This window comes from Pteropus medius, unplaced genomic scaffold (assembly GCF_902729225.1).
Source record: "Pteropus medius unplaced genomic scaffold, Ma_sr-lr_union100, whole genome shotgun sequence".
Classification (NCBI taxonomy): domain Eukaryota; kingdom Metazoa; phylum Chordata; class Mammalia; order Chiroptera; family Pteropodidae; genus Pteropus; species Pteropus medius.
In genome coordinates, this window is record NW_024353906.1 from 638,007 (window position 1) to 653,169 (window position 15,163).

Sequence of the window (15,163 nt, forward strand, 5' to 3'; positions counted from 1 at the left end):
CCGCTGAGCTATGGGGAGTCTGTTCTATTCACCTTCCAAGCCAAGAGACTTCCATGTCTTATGCCTGTGTTTTCATTGTGCCCCTCCTGAGTGACCTAAGAACCGTTTCTCAGAGTCATCACTCCAGCTTCCAATAGAGATGGGAACCGGGCTTCTCTGCCCCACAAAGGTCCTGAAATACTACTGCACATCCCTGATAACTGCCTGCACTCAGAACCACACTGTATGTTATCCATGAGCCACACCTGGCATGAGACCTTTCACAGGCCTGTTAACCTCTGTCCTGGATGAGGTCTCTATACTTATTTCCAATGTAGAATAGCATCAGCCACCTTGGTTCAGTTACAGAAAATAAGGCAAGGGCCAAACACACCAACCAACAGGTCCTCTCATAAGAACAGACTAGAATTGTACAGAATGAGCCTCTCTTGTAGACCTAATGATCAAACTCATCCTTCACAGCCCAGCCTCACCCTAGATTTTCCTTGGTGGTATGGTATATTGATTAAAAATCCAAGCTCCACCCTCTACCAGCCCTGAGACCAGAGGAGAGTCACTTATCTTCTATCAAAGAAAAACTCAGAAGTAGTAAATTAAAAGTGCAGTTGAATGCTTTTGTTCATATATTGGCATGTACAGATTGATCTCACCGAACAACGAAGTAGCATTTGAAATGGAGACGTGCCATAGTCTGGAAACAGTCAGTGCTGCTTTCTTTTTTTTCTTTTTTTAATTGAGGTATAATTGATCTATAACATTATATTAGTTTCAGGTATATGACGTAAGATTTGATATTTGTATATATTGCAAAATGATCACTACAATAAATCTAGTTAAAATCCATAACAATTACAATTTTTTTCGTGATAACTTTTATTTCCCACCTCGAACCACCACCAGTCTGACTTCTGTATCTATGAGCTCTTTTTCTGTTTTTAGATTCCACATATAAGTGAGATCATATGTATCTGTCTTTCTCTGACTTATTTCACTTAAAGTACTGCCCTCAAGGTCCAATCGTGCTGTCACAAATGGCAAGATTTCCTTCTTTTTTATGGCTGAACGGTATTCCACGGTGTATACAGTCACACTGCATAACGACGTTTTGTTCAACAATGGACTGTCCACACATACAATAGTGGTCCCTTAAGCATATAGTGGAACTGAAAATTTCCTGTCACCTAGTGACGTCACAGACATCATAACATTGTAGCACAACGCATGACTCAGGTAGTTGTGGTGATGCTGGTGTAAACAAACCTACTACACTGCCAGTACTATAAAAGTATGGCACATATAATTATGTACACTACATAATACTTGATAATGAAAATAAATTACTATGTTACTAGTTTATGTATTTACTATGCTATACTTTTATCGTTATTTTAGAGTCTACTCTTTCTACTTATAAGAAGTTTGCTATAAAACAGTATGTGGTATTATGCTCGCAGCATCTCATATTTAACAGCAGCTCTTGATTGCATTTTCTCTTGCGCTTAATCTCATGCGATTTTATAATTTAGCATAGCCTAAGTGCACAGTGTCTATAAAGTCTACAGCAGTGTACAATAATGTTCTAAGCCTTCACATTCACTCACCACTCACTCATTCACTCACTCACTGACTCACCCAGAGCAAGTTCCAGTCCTGTAAGCTCTATTCATGCTTAGTGTCCTATACAGGTGCACCATTTTTTATCTTCTATACCTCATTTTTACTTTACATTTTCTATGTTTAGATACATAAATACCATGTGTTACAATTGCCTACAGTATTCACTACAGCAACATTCTATGCAGGTTTGTAGCCTAGAAGCAATAAGGTATACCATACAGACTAGGTGTGCAGCAGATACTATCTAGGTTTGTGTAAGTACATTCAGTGGCATTCGCACAATGATAAAACCCCCTAACAACACATTTCTCAGAATGTATCCCATTGTAAGTGACACATGACTGTGTGTGTATACATATATATCATATTTGTCCATTCATCTATCGATAGACACTTGTTTCCATGTCTTGGCTGTTGTACATAATGTGGCAGTGAATGCAGGGATGCATGTATCTCTTCAAGTTAGTGGTTTTTTTTCTTCAGAGAAATACCTCGAAGTAGAATTGCTGGATCATGTGGTAATGCTTTTAATTTTTAAAAAACTTCCAAACTGTTTTCTGTAATCATTGCACCAATTTATATTCCCACCAACAGTACACAAGTGTTCCCTTTTCTCTACATCCTCGTCGATACTTTTTACTTCTTGTCTTTTTGATAATAGCCATTCTAACAGGAGTGAAGAGGTATCTCAATGTTTTGATTGTTTGCATTTCCTTGATGATTAATGATGTTGAGCATCTTGTCATGTACCTACCTACTGGCCATTTGTATATCTTCTTTGGAAAGTATTGCTTTTGCTTTTTCTTGGAAAAAGCTGGTTGGCTGGAGACTGTCAAGGAGAGCAGTTTGAATAGTCTGTTCTTGAACAAGCTGTCTGGCAATTGGTAGAGTAATTGTAGTAACTTATACATTCTCTGAGAAACGCTGTGGTATCTGCTGTCTGTCTTTATGTTAGTACTGACAATGTCCCAGTGTTTCCTGCATTTGAATAAGCCATGAATGTATCATAATGAAAGCACCTTGTTCTAATTCTTAGTCCCTCCAGGTGTTAGTTTCAGTCTTCTGAAAAGCAGCTGTCAAGCTGGTATTAGAACTACAATGTGTGGCTAGTGCCTATGAAAGTGAAACAAGAAACGGTACAGAATTAGGTGGGAAAAGCCTTCAGACCATGATGTAGGTTTGATATCTGGGAAAGAAGGAGCAAGAACGGGTTATCAAGAGCCTCAGACTACAGTACAATTCTGAGAAAGTCTCAGCCACCCCAACAAGAGCTCCAAAGACTCCTCCTTTGTTCAGCAACTGGCTGGAGATGCCCAGGGAGAGCATCACATAAGTTTGAAAACTGCAGCAGATTCCTGAGATGGCACAGTTGGAGCATGTTGGCTGAGTACACTCTTCATAGCAGGCTCACTCTCCAAGGGGGTTTCTGCAGCACATGTTCATGGCAATCACACTTTTTGGTCAAAACTCAGCTTCCTGAGGAGCTATATCAGTTAGCTTTTGCTGTATAACAAGATAGCCTAAAACACAGTGGCTTAAAAAAATAAGTATAAAAAATAACATCTGACAGTTGGCTCTGTTGGTGCTGATGATCTCAGGGAGATCTGCTCACATGTCTGGGAGTTGAGTAGCTGTCATTTGATTGCAGCGGGTCCTCAAATAATGTGGTTTCATTCAATGTCGTCTCATTATAATGCTGATGAAATGTTGTAAGAACTTAAATCTTGTTTATATCAACTAACCTACAGTAAAATTGGTTTCATTATACATCATTTCATTTAAAGCAGCAGAACCTATTGACATTAAGTGAAGACTTACTGTAGGCTGGCCTCCAATGCAGCCATTAGCTCTAGCTTCCAGTATCTCTCATTCTCCAGCAGACACTGCTTCCAGTATCTTCCATCCTCCAGCAGACTAGCATGAGCATGTCCTCCTCTCACTAGTGTCAGAAGCACAAAAGAAAGCAAACGGAAATACACAAGGCCTCTTGATGCCAAGGCTTAGAACTGGTACTCTTTCACTTCTGTCTCATTCTATCAGCCGAAGCAAATCACAAGGTCGAGCCCAATGTGAAGAGGGAGCCCACGACTGGAGGACAATGCAGTTACATGGCGAAGGACACAGATACAGGGAAGAGTGAAGGATGGAGGCTGCCCTTGAAAACCACCGCCGACTCCAGGCTGATCATGAAGGCTTTAGTCTTCTTTTTTTTTAGTCTCTTTTTCAATAAACATCATTGTCCAATGTCCGGTTACAGGGACAACCCCTGGATACCAGAAGCCAGAGAAAGGCAAGAAATATGAGAACATTCACAAATATCACAAGAAATATTTGATATCACATTATATCCAGTTTTCACATTGACCTAAGTCCAATCAGGGGAATAAGTCCCATGAATCACTTGGCCAACTTTAGATAAACGAACAGCCTCTTTTCTTGATTAATTGATTATTCTACTTTTCCTAAAGCATTTATAATGATACGTATTAGCTATTGCACAGATTCTACCTTGGCCAGCTCATAAATAAGTAAGGGCAATTTTATTATCTAGAACCATTTTAACCAACATGTTTACACTGTCTCTTGGGCCTCTCTACAGCTTCAGCTGTTTTATTGTTTATCACAGTCAGTGATAAACGTGTTTGGAAACACCTAGTGAGGGTTAGAAATTCTGGGTTTAACCGCTGAAATCTGGTGGTAGGTTATCCCACTGAGCTATTAGCAAAATATGAGCACCTGGGGGAAGGAATTCCCCTCTCTGAGCCATGGTTTCTGCGTGTGAGAACAACAACGCAGCCCGTACCTGGTTCAAAGTCTTGGTGTGAACTAATAAGGTACGGTCTGGTTCACAGTGAGACTTGTATATTATAAAGAGACAAAGAGGCTGTACAGTGCATCTTCCCCGAGTCGCAAGCCACCATACAGAGATCAGATGAGAAAGTTCTTCCCCAGCACTATATCAGAAAAAGTCACACACCACAACCACATACCACACTTAGAATCCCCCAGCATCAATCCTGAGAACTCCTCAACACCATCTGGTGAGGATCTCTAAACTAGAGCCAACTCTAAAATGTGGGGCTAAACTGTGCTCCAGCACCCCTTACCTTTTCCAAAAGAAGTAACCTAAACCTAAAATCAGTCCAATGACTAAGATTGATCCAATACAGATAACAATGATCCGCACGCCAGTTGACTTCTCAGATTCTGCAGAGAGAAAGGAGGAAAACATTAAGAGAAAACCTCCTGGCAGGGGACAAAGAGACCACACAACTACTGCTAAGATCTGTGTGGTTATGTGTCATTTCCCTGTCATAGATGTAACAACCAATCCTCTGCCATGCCTTGGCATCCTTCATTCCTATCACGTATACCTACCTACACATCAAACAGTGTTTTAGTACTTGCCAGAGTACACAGCAATATCAAACCCCACATACCACATATACATGCCACGCACATGTTCAAACCTTCCACACTACTACACCATCTTACACAACTATAAGCTGCTATAAACTGAATGTTTGTGTCCCTCCCAAAATTATATGTTGAAATCCTAATACTCAATATGATAGTATTAGGAGGTGGGGCTTCTGGGAAGTCAGTAGGTCATGAAGGTGGAGCCTTCATGAATGAGATTAGTGCCCTTAAAAAAGAGACGCTAGAGCAATCCCTCGCCCCTTCCATTGTGTGAGAATACAATGAGAAGTCTGTGACCCAGAAGAGAGCCCCCACCTGACCATAATGGCACACTGATTTCAGACTTCCAGCCTCCAGAACTGTGAGTAATAAAGTTCTATTGCTCATAAGCCACCCAGTTTGTGGCAATTTGTCATAGCAGCCCAAACAAACTAAGGCATATACACATCAGCCAGACAAACCTTTTATACCATACACACAAAGTATATTTCAATTTCATACTCCCCATGCCCCATACACATCCTGCACATCTCCATGCACACACCACCCACACATAGCCGTGGCCCTTACTTTCAAGAATAGTTTCTTCTGTTTCTCCAGGATCATTCTGGGCCTCATCTGGCACACCCAGACCACATTGCCCAGGGACACTAGTTAGTGCTTGCCTTCCTAACCCCTCTCAGTACCAGGTAGATGGATCAGAAGGATCATTGCAATCCAGGGCCAGAGACATGAGAAGAAGCCAGGATATGAGCTCAATGAACCCCACCAGCAGGAGGGGCTCTGTAGTAAGTTGTGGTCTCCTAAGCTAAGGATGCAGTGTGCCTGGAGAAAGCCTAGGCATCAGCAGGACCCCTGCTATGACCTCCCCTTCTTGGGCACAGAACTACTGATTCAACCTCTACCCGCCAACAGTTTTCTGTGGACCTGAAGCCTGACCAGAAGAGTTTGTTGGCAGAGCTGGGTGTCTGACCCCTGACAGACCCTTATCCTCAAGGGACATGGACAGGCTCCTATCACCTTTCTCCTAGCAGCTGGCAAGCCTCCCATTCCAAGTCATATAGACCACCCAGATCACTCAAGCTTCCATAAGCTAACAAGTAGCCTGTTTCCACCTGAGGACTACTGTCACCACCCTCCGCCTATTAGACCATCTGCCCTGGCTTAGGGACCTAGTGTGGAATGCTGACTCTGGGGCTGAGCTAGGCCAAATCAAGCTTTCTCTCCTTCCGCATTGACCCCCATCTTCCTCTAGACTGCCTGGGAACCTGAGTTTTATGTTATACCCCCTCAAGGTGAAGAGTAGGGGAAACGTCTAAGGAGGATGCTTACCTATTCCAGGCAGAGTGAAGTTGAACCTCTGGGAGGTAGGCAAGGAAATATGCCTTACCACACACTGGTAGACGGTCATGTTGTGGTCCAGAGAGGGCTTCAGCCTCAAACAGCTAGTGACATTAAATGTGCCATCTTTATTCTTAACGATTGGACCAGTGGTGATGCCCTCAGAAATCTCCAGGTACTGGGGATCCTCCTGGGTCCACTTATTCCATGTTATGTTTATGTCCTTCGGGTAGAACCCACTTGACTTACACAAAATATATTTGTCTTCATTATCTTTCACTGTGGCTGGATCCTGAAACAAGACGCTGACTGGAGAAGCTGCCAGGAGAGAGAAGTCATGCTTTGAGAGTAGGTCAGGACTCGCTTACTATCAGTTCAATGTCTGAACCACAGCAAGTCTTCAGGAAAGGTGAGTGAACGTACTGGGGGTTCTGTTTAGGCTAAGTATTCTGGGTATGTTGGCCCCAGTGCCAGCAGAGTGCTGATATGCCATGACCCCAACTCTCACAGCCATTTTGTAAAGCAGTTTCTTAAGCCACTTTGTGTCAAAAGACACCTTTGAGAATCTGAGAGATGCCTTGGAACACTGTTGTGGTAAAGGCTGCTAATTGTTGCCCATTTCCGTTCTTCGATGACACATTCAAAGCTACATCTCTCAATCTCTATTGCAGCTGAGAGTAGCCATGTGAACTCAGGGTCTAGTAGTTTGGAGAAACCTCCAGGAAGTATCCTCAAAGAACAGGACTTCTTTAAGTATCTTAAAGAAAAGGACTGTAGCCTTCTCTCCATTTAATATTTAAAGCAGGAAGAGAGGGTTGTAAAATATATAAAGACAGGTGTTGAAAGAAAATAATCCATCGATCTAGAATACTATATCCAGAAAAATTCCCCTTCAAAAGTAAAGTATAAATACTTCCTCAGACAAGCAAAAACTAAGGCAATCTGTTGCCAGTAGACCTGCATGGCAAGATCTCAAAAGAAATTCTTCAGCGAGAAGGAAAATGATACAGGTCAGAAACTAGAATCTATGTAAAGAAAGAGAGTGTCAGAGAAGAAATAAATGAAGGTAAAATAAAACATTATATTTCTTATGCTTAATAGACCTAATAGATAATTGTTGATTCAAAATAATAATAGCAACCATGTATTGGGTGGTTAAGCATATGGATATATAAAATGAATAACAGTAATGTTATAAGAGATCGGAGGGGAGTATTGGGAATATTCTGTTATAAAGTATCTGTACTACCCATGAAGCAGTACAGTGTTATTTCAAAGTAGATTTTGATTAGTTGTAAAAGTACATTGCAAACTCTAGGGCAACCCCCCCCCCAAAAAAATTTTAAGAAGTATAATTGATATATGAAGAGAGGAGAGAAAATGGAATAATACGAAATGTTCATTTAAACCTAGAGAGGACACAATGATATATATTTGTGTGTGTGTGTGTGTGTGTGTGTGTATATATATATATATATATATATACATACATACATACATACACCTTACTGCTAAATTGTACACCTGAAACTTACTGGATTTTGTTAACCAATGTCACCATAATAAAAAATAAAAAATAAAAAATAAATAAATAAATAAACAAACAGACAAACAAACAAAACTAGAGAGGGCATAAAAAGAGGGTAAGAACAAATGTATCAAACAGAAACAAATACAAGCATGGTACATATTAATCCAACTATATATGCAGTCACTTTAAATGAATGGACCAAGTATATCAACTAAGAGACAGAGACTGTCAGAGTGGATAAAGGAAAAAAACCTCAAATATGTGTTTTCTAAATGAAACCCACTTTACATATGAAGACCCAGAGAGATTAAAAGTAAAGGGACTGAGAAAGGTACACCATACTAACACTAATCCAATGAAAGCTGGAGTAGCTCTATAAATTTCAAAATAGCCTTCAGAACAAGCACTATGCTAAGCATTTTACCTGCATTTTTCATAGGCTTTTCCCTACAATCAGTCCTCTTAGGTAGATATTATTATATCTGTTTAGAGCAAAGAGCACTGAGGTTCATTGTGATTAACAACTTTCCAAAGTGGTCCAGATGTCCGTGGAAGCCCAAAACTCAAACCTGTGTCTATCTAACTTCTAGGCCCATGCTCTAAACCTCTGCTCCACTCAGCCCATCTACATTTCCACCCCAAGCCCTATCATCATCAGAACCACAGGGCACTGTCATCAGGCACTCACCTACAACCTTCACGTAGACTGTTCCCTCTGCCTTCTCAGGGGTGACCACCATCTCACATCGGTACCTTCCTGCTTCCCTCAGCTGGATTCCAAACAGCTGCAGTGAGGCATCCCCCGTCTTCAGCCTCGATAGAGACACGATGGCTCCTGATCCAAATGCCTCCTGGTGGTTTCCAAAAAACTCAAATACTTTGACCTCTGTTTCATTCAGACTCTTCCGAAACCAGGTAATACCCATAATGTTGATGTCCAGGTGTGAGGAACCAGAGGCCTTGCATAAGATGGTGGCATTGTCATTCAGAAACACGGTCTGAGTCTTCCCTGCCATCTGCACTTCTAAGACACCTGTGGCAATAAGAGAACTGTTATGAGAGACCCTGGAAAAAATATAGCCCTTATACTTTCAAAACACTACCAGGTAATTGGAACAAATTCCCTTTTTTGGGGGGGGAGGAGAGGGGTCTCGTGTATAGAGGTTTTGTGCTCATCTTGTTAAATGTATTCCTAAGTATTTGACTCTTTTGATGGTACTATAAATAGAATGGTTTTCTTTTTATCTTTTTTTTTCTTTTTTAGGCGAGACAACCCTTGGTTGACCTCACAGATTACAAGGACCTTGTCAGCTTACAATCCCTTATTTTTTATTTTTTTACACCTACGGCACCTGGTCTTTCTAGGTAGTCTCCCATCCAAGAACTAACCAGGCCCAACCCTGCTTTGAGAAACTGTCTTGTTTCTCAAACTTATGGAAATGGTATTGAGTTATACGTCTTTGTTTCACGTTTTGGCACTACACTTTCCTGATCATTCCACATTTCTGTGTGTTGCTAGTCCTTTGCTTGAAGTTGCTGCCCCGTTCTCCATGGTGAACATCCACGTCTGGCTCATCTACAGCCCCACGGATGGACACCCAGAGGGTCTCCCTAGAGTCTCACATCCCCACTACCACCAACCGCTTGGCATCACCCAGCCTATATTAGCCAGCCTAATAAATGTCAAAGGATATCTTACTGCTGTTTTAACTTCTATTCTCTGGTTTGTAATGAGTTTAAATATCTCTTTATATGCCTTTCAGGCTTTTGGTTTCCTGTTAAATAATTAGAAACGTGTCTATCAGTGTTCCCAGAAAAAGTAAAAATTTTATGTTTGAATATCACCACTCACTCTCAGTAAAGACTTTAGCAAAAGTGTAGTTTTCTTGTTGACAGGCAGGTGGAGTATTTTTCTTATTTCACCCTCTCTTATTTCACCATATCTAAAATGATGCAAGAGGGGCTGAAATTTAAGGAGCACTCAAAAGCACAAAACTCAAGGAGGCACTTAGTCTCAATCCAACTTCCCAATGAAGAGCTCAGAGTCGAGGATCTTCAAAATACCGCCCCTGGTGGCTGCGGCACCTCCTGTACCCACTCCGCACCGTCCCGCACTCCCGGGCAAACCCCTCATCTCGTCCTCCATCCCGGCTCCCCCACCTCCATCTCCACCTCTACCGGCGCCGGGGTCCTACCTGCGGCGAGCAACGTGCGCCATGCGACCGGAATCAGAACCAGAAGCAGTCTCAAGAAACCCCATGATACTCGACCTGCTACCCTCTCATCCATGCTTGGCAATTAGGCCGGCTCTCCGAGCCGGGGCCCGCGAAGGAGACCACCACGCCCCCTGTGCAGTGACGTCGTTTGTAGGCGGAGGGTTTATCCATACGCAGAGGGTTTACCCATATGCGGAGGGTGTAAGGCGTATTCTTCTGCCTCTTGGTCTTTGAGCCTCTTCTGCAACTCTGCAAAGTTGTTTTGATTACGTGTTTTATGCTGCAAGAGAAGAGCCAAGCCACTGGCGCGCTAGGAGTTAGTTGAGCTTTTAATTTCTTGCTTCCGGGGTCCCAGAATGCCAGGAAGGTGAAACTCCAATGGTGGTGACCACGGTCATTAATGCGCCACGCGAGAGTGCTGCCCACGTGTTGGGGGTGTCTGCTCTTACCATCGACATGATAAACTTAACATTATTTATTTTTTAAAATAAAAATAAATAAAATCTTGCCATACTTAAACCGAAAGCTAAATTTATATCTCCAGGACGCTTCAGTCAAACGTCTGAAAGCAGCTTTTAATTTCCCCTCCCCTTACTAAACAAAAAGTGGCGTGTAACTTTGTCAAGCAAAAACCTAAAATGCTCATTTAATAACCAAGTTTTACCACCTCGAGACCAGTTTTTAAATCAATTTAACTACAAAGTTCAGAACACAAGTGGCATTGCTAGTATTATAAATGCACACACCTGTTTCCCCCAGCATCTTGCATGACAGTAGTTTCATTGATTCTTAATTTTCTTCTCATATCGTTAAAAAAAGTGTAATCTACAGAAAATCACAGGCAGACCTGGACTCAAATGCCAGGTATGGCATCTGACGATTATGGGACAGTGGACAAGTTGTCTCACACCCCAGGCTTAGTTTCCACTTCTCTAAAATTGAGATAGTTGAATCTTCCCTTAAGGGCATTGTAAGAATTAAAGAATCGGGTGGGGTGTGGAGCAAATCCCCAGTAACGAATAGTCTTACTGGCATAGTGAATTTAAAGTTTATGGTACTGTCAGTAACTAAGCAAATATTTACATTCTCAATTACCTTCGAACAAACAGCATGCATAGCTGAAAGAGCAGAGAACTTGTTGAGCAGGGAGCCCACAATCACGCCGCCCACTAGCTGAAGGACCTGCAGAAGGTCACAGTTTCTGGGCCACAATTTTAACAAGTAGAGATCTGCAAGGTTAGGTCCAGCTCTAAAATTCTAAAATTCTATATTACACCTCTTCTCAACTGCTACCTCCTCCAAGGAGCCTTACCGGGGAGAATCCTCTTCTGCTATTACTGACTCATTAAATAACATCTGCAGGAGAAATATATGCTGAATCTCTATACTTGCCCAGAATGGAAATTCACAAAGTTGTGGCACATGCATATCAACCAGTAGGAAATTGAAGAAATTACCAAAAAAAAAAAAAAAAGAGTAAAATTAGCAGATTTCACCATTTATATTAGATTTAAAGATAAATCAAAATATGTTAAATACTCGTGCTATTATTTCTACCAATTTCACGTTTATTTAATTCTTGTAAACAGGCAAGAAAATATATCTTCTAACACTTTTGCAAATTTTTCGTTCAACCCCAAAACATACACCAGAAGCTTCACGAGTGCATCTCAAACAAATACGTATATATTCTCTGACGACTTTGTATGTCCTTAATCGCTGCATAGTATTAAGACATAATCCTCAAATGCTGGTTAACACTGAGGTCATTGATACAAGACATATTAAGTCCAGCTTGCTTTTGGAATGTCACATACTACTTGGAACCATATTTAAAGGCATGAAAACATCCAACAAGTAATCAGAACGGTGAAGAAGAGATACTATATAAGGACATGCATACAAGGACAATACAGCAGAAACAGTAGATACTGTCAAATATCCATTTTCTTTGAAAAAGCCACCAATTTCTTCCTGAGCACAAGGATTTCCAAAATAAAAGCCTCCATTTCCAAGCCTCTCCTGGAGCTAATTGTGGCGATTTGACCAAGTTCTGACCAAAGTAATATAAATGGAAATGTTCTGTGTAACTTCTAGGAAATGTCCTTAAAGGGCGGGATCTTCTTTACCTTCTGTTGCAGGATCCTCAGACAGAGAAGGGACACCGAGGCAATAAGCAGGAAATAGCAATTATAGGTGCTGGCACTGGCTCAGCGGATTCACACCCAAAGGCAGAGCCCCAATCACAGCGGGGCTTTCCCTTTTATACACATTTTATACTTCCTCACAGTAAAGTGTATTTTGATTGGTTGGTGGGCCGGGGGAGTGACTGACCAGGGTCAGTGGTCTGTGCCACGTCAGCTGTGACACTGGAAAGTCCCTTACTTATTATGAGAAGGGAAGTGAACAACCTTCAACCGTTATAGGAAACAGCTCGGCCTCCGCTACCACGCTTCTTTCTTCTGCTGGTAGAAATGCAAATGCCATAACTAGAGCTTGAGCAGATATCTTGGACCACAGTGTAGAAGGTACACATTGAGGAAAATGAGACGGCAAAGAAGAAGGGTGCCGGGTCTCTGATGACTTGTGAAACTTTCTACTAGCCCTAGAATGATACCTCTAAACTTGTAGCACATAAGAAAGTCAATAAGCCACTCTTATTTGAGGTGTTCTCATTTTCAGCAGAACTTAATCCTAATCACTACAAATGTTAAAAGTAATGGAGCCAGTTTTGCTGGGAATAGATTGGGGGTTTAAGGTGCATTATCAGTCTTTAAATCTCTTGAAAGGCTAACACCTAAGCATATGAGTAGACATGTTATACGACGTTTTCGAAGGCAGAAGTAAGGTTTCTATGTGGAATTTATGGAGAAAGATTCTGATTCAGCATTAAGAAAAGCTTCTCAACAAAGAAATGGGCCATTCAAGTCATCCCACAGCAACCATTTATTGAACTCTGCCCGGTACAGTCTAAGTGTACCAGGTGAGTAAATCAGAGCTCTGAGCCTCAAAAAGCTCATCTAGACCAGTGCTATTCAAAGTAGCTATGACAAAGGACCCTTTTTAAAGAAAATGTCCAACCCATTTATGACTGTTACTTTGTAAAATTCAATAAAAATAAATTCTTCAAAAAATGAAAACAAAAGATATAAAAATGTAAGCCCCTAATTTTTGTTAAACTGGCATAAAATTATTTCCAAAGGTGTAAGTAATTTCAGTTTCTACGTAGACCCCTCACTGTGGGCAACACTGATATGTAGACCAGCACCAGTCACAGACCAGTTTGAGAAGGGTCATCTAGACAAAGGCAAATCGAGGGCCATTCTATAAAACAACTGACCTGTACTCTTCAAAAATATCCATATCGTGAAAGACAAAGAAAGGCTATTCCAGATCAAGGGAAATGAAAGCGGCATGACAACTAAATGCAAAGCTTAATCCTGGATTAAATCCTGGGTTGTTAAAAAAATTACTGTAAAGGACAATACTGAGACAATTGGTGAAATCTGAACATGGACCATATTAGATTAATAGTATAGTAACAATGTTCAATTTCCTGAATTTGATCACTATGAGATGGCTATTACAAAATAATGTCTTGGTTCTTAGGAGACATGCTCACTCACATAGTTAGGGTAAAGGATCATAATGTCTGCAACTTAATTCTGAAATGCTTCAGTAAAAAAAAAAATGATAGAGAAAGAGCTCTAGCGCAAATGTGGCAAGATGCTAACAACTGATAAATCTAGGAAAGAGCATACCAGAATTAGTTTTACTATTGTTGCAATTTGTTTGGTTAGGTTAACCATTGTTAAAAATTAACAATTAAACATAGATATCTATATATATACAACTAAATGCAACGTTAGCTCTTGGCTTAGAAAAAGTATGTTAGTGGGAAAATTGGCAAAATATGAGGATTAGTTAGAATTGTATTAATATTGATTGCCTGATTTTATTTAACTTTGTAAGATGTTACCATTTGAGGAAGCTAGGTGAAGGGCATATGAAAAGTGCTATTTTTGCAAGTTTTTCTAAGTCTGAAATAATTTCAAATTAAAAAGTTAGAACAAAATTAGACCCTCACAGTCTAGAACTCCTAGATTTTTTTCCTCTAGACTTTAGAAGGGAAAGACTCATACACAGCTGACCCTTGAACAATGCAAGAGTTAGGGGCATCGACACACTGCACAGTTGAAATTCCGTGTTTAACTTCTGACTTTCCAAAAACTATACTAATAGTAGTATACTATAGACCAGAAGCCTTACTAATAACATAAACAGTCAATTAACACATATTTTGTATGTTAATGTATTATGTACTATATTCTTATAATAAAGTAACTTAGGGAAAATATGAAAATCCTAAGAGAAAATACATTTACAGTATTTATTGAAAAAAAACCCATGTATAAGTAGACCAGCACAGTTCAAATCTTTGTTGTTCAAGGGTCAACTTTAGTGAGATAATGAGAGCCTGGGTCCTAACACCCAGTCCCTACTACTTTCTACTATACCTTCATCATGGATTCTCTGCCACTGTGATACCTTCCTCTTAAATGGTTCTTGAATTTTAGTGGAAATAAATGTTCCCTGCATATTACACAAACACTGGTGTGTGTATACATGTAGCTATAAATCCTCTGAAGTGACATCTAAATTTTTATAGAAGAACATTCATCACATTAATGTAGGAAGGATGCAAGAGAATTAAAATGTTAATCAAGCTACAATCAGAGACTGCAATATGCTGATCAGCCCTGCAGCCAGGCCAGGAGGACACCTGAATGAAGGAAGATTTTTACTGGGATTGCTAGCAACCCATTCCCCACACCTGTGAAGGGGAAACAGGAACCAGCAGAGTCATTCCCTATTGCTAAAACCATGGGGAACCTAAGTATGACAGGCTAGGAACTGTCAGCAGGCCTTTTACTCTACGTATTCTTCCCTTTCCTCACTGTATGTCCATATCAAAGGAAATGGGAACTAAAGAATGACATATAAACTGAATTCCCTGAACACCCAGGGTCCTTCTCAG

At 40.7% G+C, this 15,163-nt stretch overlaps 1 protein-coding gene across 1 annotated transcript; it reads right to left on the bottom strand.

Moving 5' to 3' along the window:
• Positions 1-854: 854 nt before the first annotated feature.
• On the bottom strand, positions 855-10,483 carry NCR3LG1 (natural killer cell cytotoxicity receptor 3 ligand 1). The gene is made up of 5 exons (XM_039851473.1): positions 10,105-10,483; positions 8,598-8,942; positions 6,370-6,696; positions 4,725-4,824; positions 855-3,883 (listed from the first exon to the last, which is right to left on the bottom strand). Exons 1-5 carry the CDS (start codon positions 10,196-10,198, stop codon positions 3,841-3,843), a joined length of 909 nt encoding a protein of 302 aa, XP_039707407.1. The 5' UTR covers positions 10,199-10,483; the 3' UTR covers positions 855-3,840.
• Positions 10,484-15,163: the final 4,680 nt, after the last annotated feature.